The sequence below is a fragment of the Triturus cristatus genome, chromosome 2_1 (assembly GCF_964204655.1).
Source record: "Triturus cristatus chromosome 2_1, aTriCri1.1, whole genome shotgun sequence".
Taxonomy (NCBI): Eukaryota; Metazoa; Chordata; class Amphibia; order Caudata; family Salamandridae; genus Triturus; species Triturus cristatus.
The window spans coordinates 1,074,189,799-1,074,211,016 of record NC_140581.1 but is presented as its reverse complement, the minus strand read 5'-3'; the positions used below and the strand labels follow the sequence as shown (position 1 = coordinate 1,074,211,016).

The 21,218-nt window shown below is 41.5% G+C and overlaps 1 protein-coding gene across 2 annotated transcripts in view; it reads left to right on the top strand.

Annotated features, from left to right (window-relative positions):
• AP1AR (adaptor related protein complex 1 associated regulatory protein) overlaps nucleotides 1–21,218 on the top strand; it is a 202,273-nt gene that overhangs the window by 94,193 nt on the left and 86,862 nt on the right. For both annotated transcript variants that reach the window (XM_085636195.1, XM_085636202.1), the window contains exons 3-4: nucleotides 3,611–3,637; nucleotides 10,323–10,348. In XM_085636195.1, the coding sequence (XP_085492321.1) occupies nucleotides 3,611–3,637; nucleotides 10,323–10,348 (53 nt within the window). The remainder of the gene's footprint in view (nucleotides 1–3,610; nucleotides 3,638–10,322; nucleotides 10,349–21,218) is intronic.

Sequence of the window (21,218 nt, the reverse complement as noted above, 5' to 3'; positions counted from 1 at the left end):
ATTAGAGCATTATGGTCACACAGGGATGAATGTTTTAAATGTATTGTTTGCGGTATATAAAACTTCTCAAATAAATAAACATGGGAAAATGACAGAAAAACAGAACACTGTTGGAGCAAAGGCCCTGTGTCATCCATTATTCACCCTAAGTCATTGCATCATCTTCGATGGAGTGCCTAGCATTACAATATTAAAGTTAAGCTTTAGTGCCTGCTTCTCAAAGCCTTAACTGTAATTAAATCTAAATTGAAAGTGTGTTAACCACAGTTAATTTACCAACCCTAATTTATAGCCCGCAGTCCAATGCTGCTGTCTTTTTGTAATGCTTGCCCCGTTCCCCCTTCACAAACAAGACCCAGTGCCACGCGACTCAACATACCCAAAGAACCCATACCTCCCAATGTCTACTCAGCCAACTTGTTCATCAGCTGCTGCTAGGCACACAAGGAAACAGTTCATGCTATGGCAAAACCAATAAATGGAAATAAGCACAATATTGCCTTTTTAACTATATTTTGTAATCTACTGAAACAAATTGCCATCTCTTATCACAAAGGAGGGCACTTTGACCCCTTTGAAGCTTGCGTGTAATGTCTCCCTACTCCCGAAGCCAGGTAAAAACCTGATACTTTGTGCTTGATCTAGATCAATTGCTCTTCCTGATGTTGATGCAAATCTTGGTACCAAGATTATTGCAACTGGATTAGAACCCCCTGTTTCTGACTAAATACACCGCAACAAGTTGGGCTTCAAAAAAGGCCGGCATTCACACAATAGTATCTGCAGCCCAGTCCACCTGATCGAGAAATCCAGAAAGAAAGCGATACCTGCAGTATTGACCTACTTTAGCACCCTCATGAGTACCACTGACAGTCTATGATGCCCTAGCTAGTAATTTGAACTTAACCATATTTCCCTCAAAGCACACCCCCATCCAGGGCCACCCTGCTTTCATCAAACACTGAAAAGGTAATGGATAGAATGCTTGCAAATAGTCTTAACACTGGCATTCTCTTGGGGTGGCATTCTAACTCAGCATTGCTCAACCACAGTGCCACTATAGATAGAGACCTGCCTTATGCAAATCACTACTCACCCTGCTCCTCATGGGAACAGTCTTATCCTGACCTGCCAGATGGGAACACAAGCAACCCCAGACCGGTTTCAGCATTTTTAGTCGGGTATAACTTGGATCGTGTGGTGCAGCGAGCAAAGGGCCCATGACTGGCCATTCTCTTGACCACTTAGTCTTACATCAGACGCACAAATGGTGTAGAGAGGAATGCTTGCAAATAGTCTAACCACTGACAATTGTTTGAGGTAGCATAATAACCAAGAATTTTTTACCCTCGGATATTCTGTATGAGAATTATGTCCTGACCTTTAAAACTTGCAAGCACGTCTACCAGCTCAATGAAACGGAAAGATTTCACTACACCCAAATACCTTTCTGGGTGATGAATCCAGGAATAAGGAAACTTTCTACCTGTGACATAACCTCCTTTGAAGAGTTGTGAAATCGGCAGGTGGCTTGAAAAGTACAATCTCTACCCTATACAACATAATTATAGAGGCTTCCTGCATCCCACTCTTATAAAGCGTTGTAGACTAAGGCCCTGCTCAAGGAGGTGGGGGAGACCTAATAGTAATGACTAAGGTATGACATAATGAACAACTCATTTTGTATCCTGGCAAAGGAGGTTCCCTATAAAATATTACTCAATTGGTATGTCTCCCCTGGCGAAGCTAAATACATTTTATCCCCCAAACAAGTGTTTCCTGGGAGGGTGTAATTTGTTGGGACACTTAGGCATATTTGGTGAGACTGCCCCCACAATAAACCATTCTGGACTGAGATTTTCGCAGTGTGTACACGATTTTGGGATATTTTGCCACCACAGACATGGCATTTTGCCTTGTTGGGCATCCGTATTCACCTCTCTTGGAACACCAAACCAAGACAGATCGCCTTTTTATGTGGAATTGATTGGGGTGTTTAACATTACTTTGGCTTTACATAGAAAAAAAAATGTCCTCTGTCTATCTAACACTGGCAACTGAGTGTGGAATGTCTTAGCAGTGGAGGGAATCCTAAGATTGATGTCCAGTCAGTACAAGGAGCTTGACATTACATGGGGCCTGCTACTAACTCACTTGTCCAAGGGATGCCTGACCCTTTCATGTCATCCTAGACTGCAGTTCTTAAACCTGTTTACCTACCACGTACAGGCTCATGAGATTCCCTCCCCAAGACTTGGGGCTTGATTTAGAGTTTGTTGGAGGGTTAATACGTCACAAACGTGATGGGTATCCCATCCGCCATATTACAAATGCATTATATCCAATGGCACTTCTAATAAGGTGGACGAGATATCCGTCACTTTTGTGATGGAGTAATCCATCTGCTGAACTCTGAATTGGGCCCTTAGTCCACTCAGGTGATGTAGATTGTATCCTGCAAATAGCATTATCCACACATTTGAATATGACTTCTTCCCAAGGGTAGTAATGATATGAATTCTCATACTGGTTGACCTAGTCATTGGAATTTAAGTGGGGAGCAGAAAAGAAGGGGATAGTAGCGGAATTAAAGACTGTGCATGTGGAGCAAAGATTATATTCATGCACTGCACTAATAATGCAGTTGTTTTATGATACACCTTAGGATATTTAATATAGGAAAATTCAATAAAAAAAACATGGTTTCAAAGCAATATAAATTATTTTCACTGATGAAATGCTGATCTAGAAGGCATGCTGCCCATTTTTTTGGTTTGCAAAAAGAATAATTGATGGACAGAATGCAGAACAATGTCATACATTCACCCCAGTACAGAGATCTGGGCCTAAATCAAATGTTTTTTTGCTCACCATGCCATTCCAGTTTGGACCCAGCCATATGCAAATAAGTCTTGACCCTGCGCCCAATGGGAACAGTCCAGCCCGAACTGCCATGCTAGGTCCTCCCTGGACTGGAAACAAGCATCCTAGGACCGGTTTCGGGCTTTCAGCCCTCATCAGCCAGGAAAGCTTGACTCCAGTGGCATGGAGAGCACGGGACCCACGTCTGGGCATACTCGTCCCACTCAGGGTGACAAATGCAAAAAGAACAATTGATGGACAGAATGCAGAACAAATTCCTACGTTCACCCAAGTATAGCCCATTTTTTGGGTTTTGTTGGAGACGGTCAGCGTTTTTTCAGAAGTAGAAATAAGAGCTGTGCTTTTTCCAGTTACAGAGATGGCCGGTCAGTGGATATGCATGACCAGTTGCTTTCTGCCGGGGAATGTTTGTGGTACATGACACTGACCACATTAGTTTGATACAACTAAATGCACGTATCTATAAGCATGCAAGCTTGTAAACTCAGTTTTAAACTTCTAACCTGTGATACAATAGATATGAACATGTTCACTTTTTATGTAATCTGTTGCTGTATTTTTGTTTAGAAGGTATATATTTATATTCAGATGTATTAATGTTACAATTTGTCTAACTACTTTGCAATCTAAAGAAAAGCTAGAGAAATTGACTTTATTTACGTAGTCTTGTTACGACTGGTTTGCTGGTTATAAATTATTCAAATGTTTGGTTCGATTTTCTTCACAGTTTGAAAACCTTGTGGAAAGTGATGAGGTGAGTAAACCAAGTGTTTTTTGAATTGATCTTTCTAATCTGTCAAGCTCAAAATAATTTGCTAACATCCTTAATTTAAAAAAAAGATGCATCAATGGTGTCTTTCAATGTATGTAAATTCACATATTGACTTTTATTCATTCATTTTACAATGCTACACGTTTGAAGTCATGTGTTGTCCGTACATTAAATTATTTTTTAGGATTGCTACAAATGTAAAATTCTAAAGAACAATTACCCTGTTGAGATAATACCCTGACAATTAAATATGTACTGCACATGCACATATTTTGCTAAATTCACTACCTGGTTTGAAACTATGTACGTTAGTTTCTCTCCCTTTCATGTGAAATATTCTCCATGGATATGATGTCTTGAACTTAGAGCCCTCCTATTTTTTTATTTATTTATTTTACAGAGTTTTATATAGCGCAAACTTGATCCGAATCGGGTATCGGAGCGCTTTACATGAGCACCAGTTGCATTACATGAGGACACATTCATTTTTGTTAGGCACAGGGAGATTAAGTGATTTGTCCAGAATCACAGGATGTTCTGTGTTATTGCCGAGACTTGAACCCAGTTCCCCAAATTTGAGGTCGACCGTCCTTGCCGTTAAGCCAACTCCTCTCCCCTATAGTTAGTTTGGTGTGGGGCCTTGGGAGTAAGCGTATGTTATTTGTTGTTTTTAACTCTTGATTGATAGACTTGTAACTAGGAAAAGATGTCTGGAGTTAAATCAAGAGTAAATGTTGTTTAAACAGTAAACTAAATTGAAAACATTTACACTGGATATGGCAGTGTGATTGTCTCCCTCGATTTTTAGCAAAATGTCTTGATTATTAAATGCTAGAAAAATAATTAACACTAAAATTATGGAATGGACCAAAATGTCTAGCGTGTATGCCGACATGCTCTCATATTGTAGATTTAAGTGTAAGCCGACAAGGCACTTTCATCTTTTGAAACACTACTTTGGTTTTGGTACTACTGCTGGACATTTCTTCCCCTACAGGATTCTTCTTTGGGTTTATGTAGTTCTTTATTTTACTCTACATTTGAAGTTGAAGTCTTATGCTTTGTTAAAACCCATTGTTTAGCACTCTGGCTTGAAATGCGCTTCAGTTACGACTGTATCCTTTTCTAGCAGATTGGTTGCTGAGGTGCATCCTCATCTCATTCCTGAAGGCTGACAACCCAATTTTAGAGATGTTTGTACACAGTCTAGAAGTTTAGAGAAAGAACTCCAATAAGGCTGGTGCAGGTGGCCGCAGTAATATCCACTTCTGGAATACTTGTTGTAGCAAACCCCAAGAAGGATTCAAAACACTATTGTAGGGAACCTTTAATTGAACCATAGGAAGGTTGCAATACCCTCCCTAACACACAGAGAACCTCTTTCAGGTAAAACCACATTCGTAGAAATGACTCTGCCTTTCAGAATCTAATGGGCCAAGCAATTAAAGATTGCTGCACTGTAGAACTCTTCCAACCATTGTAGAAAACCCACATTATCTTAAGAAGCGAGACCCAGAAAATCAAGATGGAGACATGGGCAGCGGGAGACCGGATACAGTGACACAAGGGAACACAGCACACAAATAGTGCTGCTCTGAGAAAATCACAACTTGAGCGGCTTGCTTAATTTGTCGATCAAGAAAGTGAATGAAAACCGTTATTCAAGGATAACACGGAACACCAATCCAGCAGCACTGGAATCAACCTAAACCCTCTCAGCAATGTGATAGGCCACATACACAATCACTCACTCACACAGTCACTCCACTAAAACTTATGAAAGTATAGTCTTGTCCTGTGCAACATGAGGTCCACCAGAACCCTAAGCAGAATGGCCAGACCGATGAGGATAGGCAGAGGGTTCAATGTCTTGCACCCACCAGTGATACACCACGCAGAGGCAAACTTAAAAGCACACATCCCTCACACAGGTTTGACCTGCTAGTCGCATGAACTCCTGATGCCCAATGTAGAACAGAACTGCAGAGAAAAACCAGCATCTACCTCAACACCAATGCCATTATATTAGGTATATTCTTTCCACAGAAGGTCCCACACACAAGTCCCTCCATGGGCAAACCTGCACTCAAAAACATATATATGAGCATGGAAAACTGCTAAGGGACCACATTCTTGGCAAACATGCCCTGTCTAAAAACATCATTAACTAAAGCTCTTGTGGTAAGGGCACCAGCAGTCCTGTCCTAAGTCTCTGAGGAGAGAAAATTTAGAGGTCTTTCCACCATCAGAACATGACACCTTTCCTCCTTACCAACATCTTGCTCTGCTGCTAGGTGCATGGTTGCCTTGAACCACTGTCTCATCCTGGGAAGACTGAACATGCTGTCACATATTCCAGTGCTGATCACTTATTTTCCTGGACTATCCACTCCAATGTACCTCTAATAGCTTCTTTGACTACATCAGTGATATTAATGGCGGTTCTGTGGTTCCATATTTTAAATGTTTTCATTAGAAAAGCTCGCCATGGAGTAACTTTTTCAAGTTCCTTGATTGTATGTCCAGTAGTCTCCTTTATTCGGTGTATAGGCAGAGGAGCTATGTAGTCCTCAGACCGGCCTCGTTTCATTCACCCAGTCTTCCCGCTACATAGGCTCGGGGAAAGGGTGGGGATGGTGCCCTTTTCCCAGGGGAAAAAACATTTTTTTCCTGGGAAAATGGTTCCTGCAAAGGAGTAATAAATGCTAGAGTAATGTGGCAAGAGTAATAACATTTCAGCAATGAGCATTCTATATATTGTGGCTTCCATAGGCCCTTTTGTCACGGAGTGGTTTTTAAATAACTCAAATCTCCATGCATGTATATTGTAATGGAAGGAAATGATGAGTGGGGTAGCCATTTTACTTTTTAGAGCTTTCATGTTCCTTTACTGCCTGTTCCACTAGTTCTGATTTTCATTGGGTTGATGTAGAAAAGTAATAATCTTAATAATATTGGAAAGTAGTTGTCCTTGAAGTAGTGGAGCCCTGCATATGTTCAGAAGGTGAGGGTAGGAGTACCAAAGGGGGTAGAGTTGACCAGCACTGCCGGGGTCACTAATCGAAGGAATGCTTGAAACAATCTTCACAAGTGTAACTATCCTGAAAGAGGAGCTTAGTGGGAAGGAGGTGTTAAGACAACAGCACAAAAAACGTACAGTGAGTAATGCTTGTAATACATACAATGCGTTTTTATAAAGTTATACAAAGTACCTCTTCTGTGAGTCTGTAGCTGTAAGATTGAGTCTATCTTTAAAATTGCCTTCTTAAGCTGGGATATTGTTGGTCTGGCCTCTGCAGAAAGACATGCAGATTGAAAATATTTCATAAATAGATTGGCTGCACTAAAGACAGTCTAATCAGAAAAAGTTGCTGGATGATTACAAAATGGAATCGGCCTAATATTGCGCACAGATAGTCCTGTCACGGATAAGATCCAGAACAAATTGTTCATGGCCTGTGTAGACCTTATAATTTAATTGAGCTTCCAAATAGACATGCCCTTTTTCTTTTCTAAGAAGGTGCAAGTCTGTATATGTTTGCATTTTAGGTGAAAAGCTATTAAACAAATTGGTTAAACATGGAAAAGTCATTGGTGTGATTTTTTTCTGTGTTGTCATGCGTCCTGAATGCAAAGAAAATATACATTTGGCAATGTATGGTTGCCTTGATGCATTTTGTAATATTTTACTGATCGTAAACTGATGGGTCAAGTTAACTATTCTGTGGCCAGCTGGCAATTCAAAGTTTTTACCTAGTTAGTAGGGACATTTGGGAGGAATTCGCATTCTCCTGCAAGAGGAAGTGGACAAGGTCGGGGAGGAATCCGCATAGGGTGATTAGCTGGCATTCTCTGACAAGCATGTGGATGTCTTTCTCACTGGAAGGACAAAAAGGGAACAGGCAGAACTCTGGCACTGATTACACCCTGTGTTCCCTTTGAAGGCTTGCAGCGTACATAATAGTTTTTCAGTATCCGTTAAAGATGGAGTCAGTCTAAGGATATAGGCCTTGCAGACCACCACTTTATTTTGTCAGCTTGAAAAATACCAAAATTCTGAGTAGAAGGCAGACTATCCTGTGGCTGCCTCCCAAGAAATGTCATGTGAAACAATGATGTGGCATCTCTGTATTGGGAAGGGACGCCCTTCTTCTAGAACTACTACAGTGTGGCTGAGAGCACAGAAGAAGAGTGGAGCCAGATAAGAGAAGGATGTTCTGGCTCACTCAAGCACCCCTCTCTGTAGTGGAGGGACCCGCTCAAGACTTGTAGTTCTGGAACTATTAGTGGGTTCTTTCTCCCGGGTTCAGTGATACGGTCTTCCCCACTCTCTCTATGCGGGACAGTATAGGGTGTGGACGTCATGGAAACACTGAAAGAGAGGGTTCCCTGGTCCTGTGGTCGGTACCTGTGGAATTGCACTAGTTTGCTGGACACTCAAGCGGCCGGCAGATAGCCAAGAAGCTGTGGGCCTAGGAAGAGCAGGCAGAGTGTGTAGATTGGTTGGAGGGCCATGAGTTGCAACTACAGGTAGGCCCCAGACCAGGAAACCAGACGGTAGGACGGGGGGCAGGTCCTGATCTCTTCCCAATGTATAGGATCGAGAAAGGAGAAGCAGCAGTGCTAAGGGCTGGTTAAATCACTGGCAAAAGCTCCAAGATTTTTTATGTCCGGAGGCCCAAATGTGACACTCCTTGTGACGGAGCACGCTACAAGGAGCCTGAAACAATAAAAAGACCTCAAATTGGCCTCTCTGGGCCTGAGTTTTTTTTCCAATATTGTAGCCATTCGTGTGCGGCCTTTCAAGGTGCAGCTGAACCCAAGAAAGCTTTACTTAATCCCAGGAAGGGTGTGTTTTCAGTCTTCCCAGGTCCCACACCGAGTGGTTGGTGGTGTTAATAGTGGATTCACCTCAATCAAGTAGAGGGTTACAAGGTCCTCCAGATTACCAGTGGTGCCCCTATACCTGTGAGAAATGGCCCTGGGAAGGAGAGTTTGACTGACTCAAAGCTTGCCACAGTGCTCACACCCCTCCACCTGTCCGAGCCTGTTTCCACAGACGAACTGGAGAGAGTAGATCATAAGCTTCCCTGCTTATGCAAACACAGGCATCTGGGAGAGGGAAGAGGCAGAAGCTGGTTTTTCTGCCAGCATGAGGAGGAGTGTGCCGGGCAGGCTGGGAGCTGAACCGATTGCGTTAACTTGAGCTCCTGCATGGTGCTAGTCTGACGCCAGTGCTTGGATGCCTCATATGAGAGTCAGGAACCCCAGGGGTTGAAGGAAAACATTGCAGGCCCTGCCGAGGTCTATCCAAAAGAGTAGTCGTGGGCAAGAGAAGAGGGCCTTGCCTCCTTAAAAAGTGTGCATATTCTCTATGGTGCCCAGGAGTGCAGAGGCACCTTGGGAGGTGCATTATTACGTGGGGGGGCCACACAGGAGCATCAGTACGTCCGCAAGGAGCCTCATCTCATTTCTTGTTCAGGTTCGTCTCCTGGGTCCAGACAGAGTAACCTCCTTGATTTTAAGTACTCTTGGAACTTTTGCCAAGAGTCTGTGGTGTGAAGGGATGTTTGCTGTTCACTCCTCTGTTGCTGCTAGGAAGCTTTGTATGATGTAACAGAAAGACTGAATGAAGTGTTCCGTGTTTTAATGTTTATCATTGCAGGAGTTTTATGGTGAAATATAAAAGATCCATTTAGTGCAAATTTTTAGTACCACCCGAAGGTTTTTCCGAGGTTTAAATGCATTAAGTTTGAAGTGCTTATCTTCAGCTTGTGTAATGTATGGGGACCACGCCAGTGGCCCTGACTCTCTATTAATGCACCTCTGATGCATCTGATAGACAGGTGGAGGGAGGATGTTGGAGTTGGCTTTTGTTTTTTAGGGGCAAGAGCCTACTGGTGTGCAAACCAGTAAAGGTCCCTCCAGCTCAGACTGTGCTTACTGATGGGATTCAATTACATCCGAGGCCCAGCCTCATTTCAGATGTGGAGCTCCTAAGAGGAGATGTTTCTAAATATTCAGCAATTCTAATCAGATTGCAGTTTCTTATTCCATTTTACCTGATGTCAAGGTAGTCAGTGGAAGCATTGCATTCTCTAGGACAAAAGCACACTCAGGCCATTGTTAGCAAGATTTGTAATGGATGAATGTTTTATTCGGTGCTTTTAATCTTTCTTCTAAATTGTTGCGCGATCACACGAATGACAGTAGCACATTCGACATGTCAAAGTCCCACACAGTGACATTTCTTGAAAGGAATTTGAGAATTGATCAAAGTTATCAAAACCTCAGAGCAAGATAATGAAATACAAGAAAGAAGAGTTGTGTGAATTGTATTTTAAATTATTTTATTACGTGGGTTGCTTGCAATCAGCTTAAACGTTTTTGTTTTTTTTTATCCTGAGGCCATAGTATATTTTATGTTTGTTTTGTATAGTAAAGCAAATGAAGCTGAACTATTCTTGTGGCCTATATAACATTATTCCACCCCGTATTATAGTTTTCAGAAGGGGTGTCATAGTCACATATCTTGCCTTTTTGTTTCGGTAAAAGTGCACCTTTGATTTACAATTAACAGCAAACCTATTGAGGGACAGCTTGCACTTTCTTTAATTATGTTTGATGTTATTTACCTTATTATTGTGTTTTTGTTATTTTTTAATAGGCCGAGAGTCCAGGAAGCAGCCAAAGGTAAGAATTCGTTCTTATGAAAATATATTTGAATCGAGATGTTAGATTTAATGTTTTAGATGGGTGAATCATATGAAATGCAATTTAAGTACCAATACCTCCTCAGATACCATACCCTCATGGTGCCTTTGGTTTTTGTTCTCAGTGCAGCACCCGATGCACCAGAATCCTCCACATGCTTCAAATGACGCTTGAAAATTCCCAGTGGGGAGTCTGGTTCCAGCATTGTGGTTATTCCTTTTGATGCCCTTGTCTGGTTTACAGCAATGGGATCAATCTAGGCCCTGTTTACAAAGATCGAAACGGGTCAGCACAGCAGCGATGCAACACGAGCTGTAGAGTCGAATATCTCTTGTGCATGGTCCACGTGACACTCTACTAATTCTATTTATGCTCCAGCAGACTCTTGGTACTTGAGGTCCATGTCACAAATCTTACCAGAGCTCTGCTCGATTATGCTATGTTGCTCACTAACAGAGTAGCAGGCTCTGTTTAGGTTTAGGGGTCCACCCAAAGTGGAATTTCTTTTAGCATGGGTGGCTACCGTTCCCAGACTATGACGCTATTAATTAATTTTGTGGACCTTATTAAGAGGGCTAGAGGATTTATCCGATCTTGTTTTAAGCCTAAACAAGATTTGCGTGTCATCGGCTTACATGGAAGAGCGACATCCGCGTTTTGTGACTCATTTTAGCCATAGGGGCCACATAGAAGTTAAATAGGAGGGTAGGTATACTAGAGCGCTGAGGTACTCCCCATTTAACAATATTTGCTGAGGAGTCAGAAGATTGAAAGACAACAGATTGCTGACGACCAGTCAAGAACAATTTTGTCCACTTATCTGTCTCCAGGAGCACACATGATTTAACTCTGGCAAGAAGTTTATGGGGATCTCTGGTGTTGCATGCTGCAGAGAAGTTTAATAAAACCAAAGAAGTAGGCCCCAGAGAACTTGCCTGATACATGCACAGAGTAATAGTTCCTGTGTCCCAATCCATTCAGTAAAATCCTTTATTTTGCGTAGGTTTCTTCTAAGTAGTTTGTTAAAGTGATCCTGAAGTTTTCTGTCTACTATTGTAGAGGGCAAGGACGGCAAACTGGCTAATCCAGTGACAAAAATGCCTGCCTTAATGTTTTTTTAAAAGAACCATATTTGTCTTCCCAGTAGGTGGGAGGCAACACAAATTTCCTTAGGAAGGCAACAAGGGCCGTGCAGGGCCTTGTACCTGAAGAGCCAAGTTAGTTTGATTGCATGGTGCAGCTACAAGGTCTGAATTCCTATTGGAAGATGGACTGAGTGAATTTCCTGTTATTCAAAGTAGTAGTATCATAGTGGAGATGTTTTTTAAATGGTTCTTAAATGTAGGTATTATAAAGGTGCCTCCGGTCAGGGAGTACATGGGGCACATTTTGGTGCTTCTGAATCCTGCCAGAAAGAGGGCAACGGCAAAATACAAGGGACGAAAAAAGTAAAGACCTGATGGTGAAAGCCCAGTTTCATTTCTTAAAGTGACCGTTTCTATTGGCACTGTGCATTGAAGTTTGTGTGTTTTTCCCCATATTTTAAGCATTAGTTTTGCATTATTGCTCCTTTAAGGCTTTACTTTGTGTGTCTAATCTTCGTTCTCTGAATTGTTTCTGCATCTTGTGCTCCTTTTGCGTTTTTTTTACCTTTGAGCTCACATGCTATTTTATTTCACGTTGCAACTGCTAAGGTCATTTTGTGGAAATTGTTCGCTAAGTAGTTAGGAACCTGTCTTGTAGTTTCTTGTATTGATTTTCCTCAGTAGAGGCAGCAGTTTTCTCCTACGCATTTCTTTATATCAAGAACAACAATTTTTATAATGTGGTTTACCGATTTTTCTTTGCCTACCCAGTTGGAGTATTTTGTATTATTTCGTACATTTGTGGTGGGCAAGTTAATCCAGGCTAAGCTTAAAACCTTCTTGTGCGATTTGTTTTATAGAGGTGTGTGTGTTGTGCACAAAAGTAGAGCTTGTTCCACTCCTGTCTTATGGCTTTGACATTTGCCGTGTCATAGGTTTTGACAATTTGTTGTTACTTGAACTTCTAATCTTTGATGTTTATTTTTTAGATTTTTAGTCTCAGAAAAGTGCTAAGATGGCAGTTATCGTCAGGTCTTTCCCCCCTTTTCATGTTAGACTGCAATTCTTCTATGTTGCTTTTAAGTTTAATCTCACCCTATCTTAATGTTTTCGCTTATGCATGTAGGGCTTTTTCTTGCATTTCACCTTGAATGTGTTTTAGCATGACCTTCACTTAAATTAGATCATTTTCTGCTTCTGGCACTGGTGATGGTGTTCCTTAGGGATGATGTAACAGACTTTTCCAGAATGTTCTTTTGACAACTGATGCTCAAATGGTTTTTGTGGCAAAGTTTGCTGCAAATTGTAGAGAATCTGCTATTTTGTCCTGAAATATCCTGCGTACCATCTTGTGAATACATTTTTTAATTGTTTGGAAAAGCAAATAATTGCTTCAGTGGCTATTTCTCCCGTTCTTATGGTGACATTAATGCAGTTGAACATGTGCAGCCATTCTAGGGCACTTATGCATTAGTAGTTGAAACTAGATGGCTTTTCTTGTGTTTGCCCGCTAGTCACCATGCTTTGGTCTCTGACTGTAGAAAGATGATTGTGCAGACATGAACTGTGTGACCACAGTAACTTACACTGAGAAAGATGGACAAGACAACCTTATCCTCCACATATTTACCTGATGGCTGCCTAACTACAGCTAGTATGACCGCTAAGGTGTCACAGAATACTGAAGCATCGCAAATTAAATATATCACTCTTCGATTTGTTAAATGGTAGTATTTATCATTTTAAAAGTCAGTGACATATTTTCAACTATCCACAGCGCAGGGGAACCCACAACCATTCGGGGTGGGGGGGCTGATACTTTAGGGAGCCACAATTCGGCCCAAGTCCAATGAACAGCTGTGAGATATGGAGAACTGAGGGGGCCCCTCGGTACGTTCTATAGGGGGCAGGGCATAATTTTGTGTTGCACTCCTGTTTTCTATCATAATGGGTTAATTCCCTAATCTTCGCCTATGTACTTGTAAGCATGTAATTTTTGTAGTGCTACAATATTTCGCACAGGAACGCTCCTATAAAATTAAACAATTTCTCTTTACTGCATTTGCTATTTTTCTGTGATGTGTTTGTGCTGTGCAGAAACCGCAATGAAATATGAGTGACATGGTTGTCTCCATGAATTTTGTTGGAGTTGTTGACTCGATGGGATGTTGAAGGCCGTGTCAGAGCACACTCTTATCAGTTGTGTGAGGACAACAGATAATAATCCGGCATGGAATTAATTCATGGCTAAAAGATAAAACATTTCCAACTGCGAAATGCGAATAAAATAAACATCAACCCTTAAACTATAAAACAACACTTGGTATCCTGTTAAACTGTATCTTGGTTATTATGCGTTGTTTATTTCTTTGTTTTTCGGTCATTTCATAAATTTACTGGTACATTTTGAAAGGGAAACATATGCGTGGAAATATCCTTAACTCTCCTCCCCCCACCCCCAACCCTTTCAAGGCTTTTCTATTTAAAGTTTTTTTGTGATCTGGGAGAAGATCCTGTTTAAGAGGCTAGCAAACACCACCTGGAAGCCGCCATCTTGCAGCACCCAAGGTTGCTGAGCAAGGTGTTCCTTGCCACTGGCTGTGCTCCCTCTACCTTCCTTGCATGAAACAGGTGGATTAGGGAACTGAGAGCGGCCAGTGCTGAATCATGAGAAATTCAGCCTATAAGGGGAATGCTCAAGGTGGCTAGGAGGCTGACAGGCTGTGTACATCCAGCCTAGAATATCAGAAATAAGTGTAGGTTATTACACACCACTGGGTACTGAAACATGAAAGAAGACTGGCTATGGTATCCTGAAATTGTATTTTTGAAGTAAAAAGTAACTAAAGTATGTATACTGTAATACCTACTGCTTGGGAGAACCCTAGCACATTTCATTCACTGGTAACCTGGATTTGTTGTGCTGCGGGTGCTTTTCATGGGATCTGTTGGGCTGAAAGAGGCTGAAGGCTTGGTATTGTGAGCCCTGGGCCTTTAGCATAAGTGGCTCAAATGTACATTGATATGTAGGAAGAAAGGGTAAAGTGCATAAATGTATCCCAACCAAGGATTCCAAAATCAGGACAGGTGGACCCTACAACAGATCTGGCGTAGTAATAGTTTGGCAGATGCGCCCTATCAGAAAATCATTTGCCAGGTAAAACAAACATTGGCACATTCAATAGATCTTGTTTTTTTTTTATTTATTTAATTTTTTATTAGAACATATCTAAAAAAAACACAATAACAGATTCGCACTGTTTCAAGGACATGAACAAAAGAAACACAGAGCAGCAAAGCAACAAACTTAGAAATTAAAAGACAAAGAAGAATTAAATAATTAAATTAAGAGGTTCACAGAATGGAAAAAAATTACCATGCCACAGCTTCAAAGTACTTTTCCCTAACTTAGTACCCTACCCCCTCCTCTACTCCATCCTTACTTCCCTACTCCATTCAGCCAAATACTCCCAGATCTTCCTCCCCCGGGCTCTGGCCTGTCTGCCTCGGCATGCATATAGAGATAGCTCTTGTTTATATATTCCTAAAATTCTGGTAAACCATATATGGAAACTTGGTGGCTCAGCATCTTTCCATCTTGCAGCTAGTAATATCGGTATTTAGGATATTACTAGATCTTGTTTTTTGTTAAGAGAAGTGCTTGGTAATAGAAGGGCAGCTTTGTATATGCTGCCCCGAGCTACACAAGATGGAAAATCGCATAATGACACAGCTTCTTGAAGGAGCCGTGAGTAGGGCTCCTTGCTAAATTAAATGCATTAATTGATTTAAGCTGGTACCTCTAGGAAGTGTTATTAAAAAGGGAGTTTGGATATTGAGTTTCATTGTAAGTGGTGAAATTAACAGCCACACAGAGCACTTTACATAACAGATACATTTGGCAAAGATCCAGTATTTTCTTTGCAACCTTGAGAAAGCCTTTATGCGAATCTTTCTTTTGTGAACAAAAATAGTTAAATCCAACAAAATGAAAGTGAAGTGAAATAATTGAATACATTTGGATGATTATTGAAAAGCATTTTGTCTTTGCGAAAAACTAGGTCCTCCAAATAACATGCACTTTTGAAACAGAAAAGCCAAAAATCTACAACTAAACTTTTTTTTATCAGCAAATTAAATGCATCACAGAACACTCACTGTCTCAGTTCAAGATATGTCACATCTGCAGTCTAAAAAAATGACAACTTGATGTACCAGCACTAGTACCTAATGGGCAACACAAATGGGACAGTGTAAACCACCCTTGAAATATCATGTCCTTGTTGGACAGCTCCTCCAAGCAATGACAAACCATGAAAAACACATGCAAGCCGATGAGTGTGGGAGACTGGCAAACAACCCACTTCATAAGCAATTTATAGTTATTGACCCCCCCCCCCCTTACAGAACATGGTAGTGAATGTTTCTGCCAAATGTGTATTCCTGGATGTTATGAACTAAGTGCATGTTCGACCTGGCAGCCCTAGAGTTCTCTTTTCCCAAGCTTTTTGCCTTACTCCTCTTGTTTTTGCTGCATTACTTCTGTTTAGGACTCTGCTCACTTTACCACTGCTAACCACTGCTAAAGTGCTTGTGCTCTCCCCTTTAAACAGTAAAATTGGCTTACTCAAAATTGACACATTTAATTTACTTAGTCCTATTAAAGTGTTACTACAGGGACCAGAGCCTGTACTACATCGAGGAGGTGCTTGAGGCTCTGTAGTACGTGGGCCTGACTATTAAAGTCAATAAGTGGCAGATAGGACAAGGTACTGTCGTATATCCTGGCCACACGGTGGGTGGGGGCAAGGTGCAGCCTCTCCAGACCCTGATTGAGAGTCATCTTGCCTAGCAGCCCCCCAAAAGTTCAGACTGAGGTGAAGCCCTTCCTGGGTCTTAGCAGATATTACAGGAGGTTTGTTAAGGGATATGGCACCATTGTTGCCCCCTTAACTGACTTCCAAGAAGAAGCCCAACAAGGTGATCTGGACTGAGGCATGTCAGAAAGCTATGTGTACAGCACCTGTAGTCAACGCTTCTGACTTCTCCAAGGAGCTTATTGAGCATTTGAACGCTTCAGAGCATGACATATGGGCTGTCTTGGCATAGTTAAATGAGGAGGGCCTGGACCTACTGGTTGCCTTCATTAGCAGGAGGTTACTTCTCCAGGAACAGAGGTGGAGTGTTATTGAGAGGGAAACAGTTACTGTGGTTCGGTCACTGAAGAAGCAGAGATCATACCCATTTGGGACTCCTTTCTGGGTTCAGGCAGACCACTGGCCCCTCAGATGGTTCATGCAAATGAGGGGTGAGAATCCCAAGCTGTTGAGGTAGTCTGACTCCCTACAGGGAATGGATTTAACGGTTGAACACAGCCCTTGGTCAGACCATGCCAATGCTGATGGTCTCTCCAGGTTCTTTCGCTTTAGTGGTGAGGATTCCCAGAGGTTGGGTAGTTCGCCCCATTTTCAACTGGGGAGACATGTTAGATCTGTCAGCCTTAGAGCGGCACAGTGCAATTAGGCTTATCTACAAAGGCAATGTGTAAAGTATTTCTGCAGCCCAAAACACATTGAATCCACCGAAAAAAACCTCCACACAGGTTTAGAATAATAGACAATATTTATCTGAGCAAAATGAAACCAAAACAACAAAAATCAGTAGAAGATGAGATTTGAATTTTTAAAGATTTAAGGCAAAATAGTGCTTAGAAGTCACTATTGGTCAAAAGGTTACTCAAGCTCGCAAAGGACAAATGTAAATCCAAAGACCATGCTGACCGCGATCAACGGCAGGCCGGCTACAAGACCCTGCTGAAGAAATACCTTGGATGTAGCTTTTGTCAACGTCGAAAGTCAACTGCGTCGTTGTCCAGCTGTGCTAAGGGAGGTTCTGCGTGGTCTTTAAGCTCCATTGAAGAAAATGCAATGCGTTGTCCTCAAGCTGTGCAGGCTGTAGAACTGTTGTCGACTGGAACCTCTGCTTCGAAGGGTGATGCGGCGGAGTTTTTCATGCAGTCAATGCAGTGGGTCGTTTTTGATTAAAACAGCTGCACATCCCACTTCTGAGGTCCAGAGCTTTGAGAGGGCACCTCAGGCAAGGGTAGGACTCATAGAAGGCAGAGTCTTCCTTGCAAAAGCAGCTGGCAGCAGGGGAACAAACAGAAAACCAGTCCTTCCAGAAAATCAGTCCAGTTGAGTTCTTTAAGCAGCACATTAGTCCTTCTGACTGAGATTCAGTTCAAGATCTAGTAGTATTTGACTTTAGGGGGGTCAAAGACCCAGTGCTTATACCCAAAAGTGCCTTTGATGTAGGGGGTGACTTCAAACGATCCCTCTGAAGTGCATAAGGATCCAGTTCAATTCAGTTCTGTCTGTCAGGCTACCTGTGGGGTATAAATCAGTGGTTTGTGTGTGGACAGGACACTACGTATTGAAGTGAAAGTGTCGGGTCCTCCTATTCCTCCCTGCCCAGGAAGACCTATCAGAATGCAGAGGAGTCTCACCTTTCTGTGTTTGTGGCTATCTAGAGGGAATGCACAAAGTGTAGCTGCCTCCCAATGCAGATGTGGATTGGAGACAGGCTGCAAAGCACACAGAGTTATTAGCACAGAGAAATTTCCACTTTCTAAAAGTGTCATTTCTAAAACAGTAAAGTTAAATCCAACTTCACCAGTAAGCAGAATTTGTCATTACCATTCCAGACATATGAAACATGAAAAAGCTATTCCTCGGTGATTAGGAATTGCAGCTTAAAAGTGTATTAAGGAATTACCAATGCTGGCCTATGAAAGGGTTAGGCATCACAGTAGTGAAAACTGAAATAGGCTGTTTGTCACTACCAAGACATGCAAAACATAAAAGTGCATGTCCTGTCTTTTACTTACTGTCCTGTCTTTTACTTACATGGCACCCTGCCTTTAGGGCTACTTAAGACCTATCTTAGTGGTGACTTATATATAATAAAAGGGGAGTTTAAGGCTTGGCAACTGGTTTTAAATGACAAGTCGAAGTGACTGTAAACTGCACACACAGGCACTGCATTGGCAGGCCCGAGACCGGTTCGAAAGGCTACTCCTGTGGGTGGCACAATCAGTGCTGCAGGCCCACTAGTAGCATTTAATTTAAAGGCCAGGGTATATGCAGATTTATAAAAGGCTTAAAAGTAAATCAAATTTGCCAAACATGTGTAAACCAGGCATACCATGTTTAGAGGAGAGAGCAGCATCACTTTACCACTGGTCTGCAGTGGGAGAGTACTGAGTCCTAAAGTCAACAAAACGAGGTCAGAAAATGAGGAGGAAGGCAAAAAGTTTGGGGTGACCCTTGAGAGAGGGTCATTTTCCAACACAGTGCAAACACCACAAAAAGACTCCATGCCAGTTTAGAATAATAGCTTATATTTTTTATGAACAAAACCATACCAGAATGACAACAATCCAACAAGTATAAACGGAGGTTTGCATTTTTAAAGAATACTTTTAATTGTAGATCTTAAAAGCGTAAAAGTGCCAACCGGGGCTATCTATTCACACTAGATCGGGACAAATCTGAAATTTCAGGACGACTGTGATTTGCTACAGATACCTCATTGTCGAAGCACAGGATTGTAGGAGATGTGTCGTCAAAGAGCAGACCTTTTTGTGGGGACAGGACACAGGCTATTTAGGTGTAAGTGTCAGCTCCTCCCTCCCATCCTGCCCAGAATGACCCATCAGGATATGGATAGCCGCTCCCTGCATTCCCTCTAGACAGCCACACACCAAGGAAGCTTAGGTGTGGCTAAGTCCAGTTATCACCAACCCCAGGCATCATTGGGGACAGGCTACAGGCACACAAGGCTAAGAGCAGAAAAATAATTTTTTTCTAAAAGTGGCATTTTTAAAAGGGTAATTTATAAATTCAACTTTACCAGTAAGTAGCATTTATCGTCACCATTCGAATTATATAAAACATGACAGATCTTCTCTTTCTCAATCGGGAATTTTAACTTGTAAGTGTAATAAGGAAGTCCAAATGTTAACCTATGAAATGGGTAGGCCTCACAGTAGTGAAAAACGAATTTGGGTGGTTTTTACTACCAGGATATGTAAAACTTAAAAGTATGTATCCTACCTTTTGATTACACAGCACCCTGCCCTATGGGCACCCTAGGGCCTACCTTAAAGGTAACTTGTATGGAATAAAAGGGGAATTTAAGGCTTTGCAGGAGGTTTTAAATGGCAAGTCGACGTGGCAGTGTACACTGCACACACAGGCTCTGCAGTGGGGGGCCTGAGATCTATTTAAAGTGCTACTTCTGTTGGTTGCAAAATCATTGCTGCATGCTCACTAGTAGCATTTCATTTACAGGCCGTGGAAACATATAGTGCACTCTTCTAGAGACTTAAAGATAAATTAAATAAGCTGATTTTGGGTAAGTCAATAAAACCATGTTTAGGGGAGAAGCACATGCACTTTAGCACTGGTTGGCAGTGGTAAAGTGCTCAGATTCCTTAGGCCAGCAAAATGAATTCAGCAAAATTGGAGGCAAGCTGGTAACCAGTTTGGGGGAAGACCACCCTAAGGCTGGCAGGTCTAACAATCCGGAAGAACCCTGTTAGTGACACCTTAATTCCCAAGTATAAACTGTTACAGTAATCAAGATGTGCACAGTATACGCAAGAGGGTCCCTGTGGAGCGAAACAACCAAATATATAAATAGGGTTTAATTATATATATATATATATATATAGTGTTATATTGTGCAATTAATTAATGTTGCAAACAAATATGTTTTATGTATAATGTATTAATTTGCATATGTTTTTGAAGAATTTTAAAAACAAGAATTAAAAACAAACATTCTTGAGTAAAACGGAAAAGAATTGGTGTATGATATATAAATGATGTAAATCCCATATAGCTGTGTACATTACAGTCCACGTTGCCTTGGGAACTTGGCCACTCCTCACTTATACTACACATGCTAGGCAGGCATTCATAGCGTGGCACGCTGATCAGTTTATTTAGCAAATATCAGGATTACTAGAAATACATAAGAGTGCACAATCTACCTCAATTTTCGTATGACCATCCCTGTGACTCGTCTACCTTCCATAGAAATAAAGGGAGTCTCAAGCAAAGTGTCCTCCTGTATATACCAGCACCTTGAGACCCTCATGGGTAAGTAGTGCGCTCTACAAATCCCTGATTGAGTGATACCATTGATACTTGGCCTTCCATTTATAGTATTGAATCAGCTTTTACGCCCTAAGGTTTTACTGATTTTTTTAGGTCAAGAACATGGATCAAAAGCCCGCAACACAGAATGCATCTAGTTCTGATTTCTGCAATTAATCCAGACTTCTGTTTTCTCAACAACACCTTAACTTTCCACCTCTTCTGAACAGTTTCGCTGCGGTGAAGTCATTAGCAGAAAGGAAACATTTATGGCATAATGTTTTTTTGCATGGCAGTAGTTATTTAAACGAAAATAGGAATCTCTCTGCATGTTAACACACATTATGAGTTGAAACTGTTTTTGTAAATGACAAATAAAACTGCATAACAAGTTTTTCAAGAAATTACTAGCTGTATACTGTATTTTTTGAGGCGAAGGTAATGGTTTTACCATATACTTTAATGAATAAAATCCCCTCTGTCAAGTTACTGTAAGTGACACTTGAGTTCCATGACTTGTACACGTACTCAGCCTTCTGCTTTTTCCTCCATATGGTAACTGAACTCTTCAGTGATTTGAAATACACTAATAATGTGTGGCAG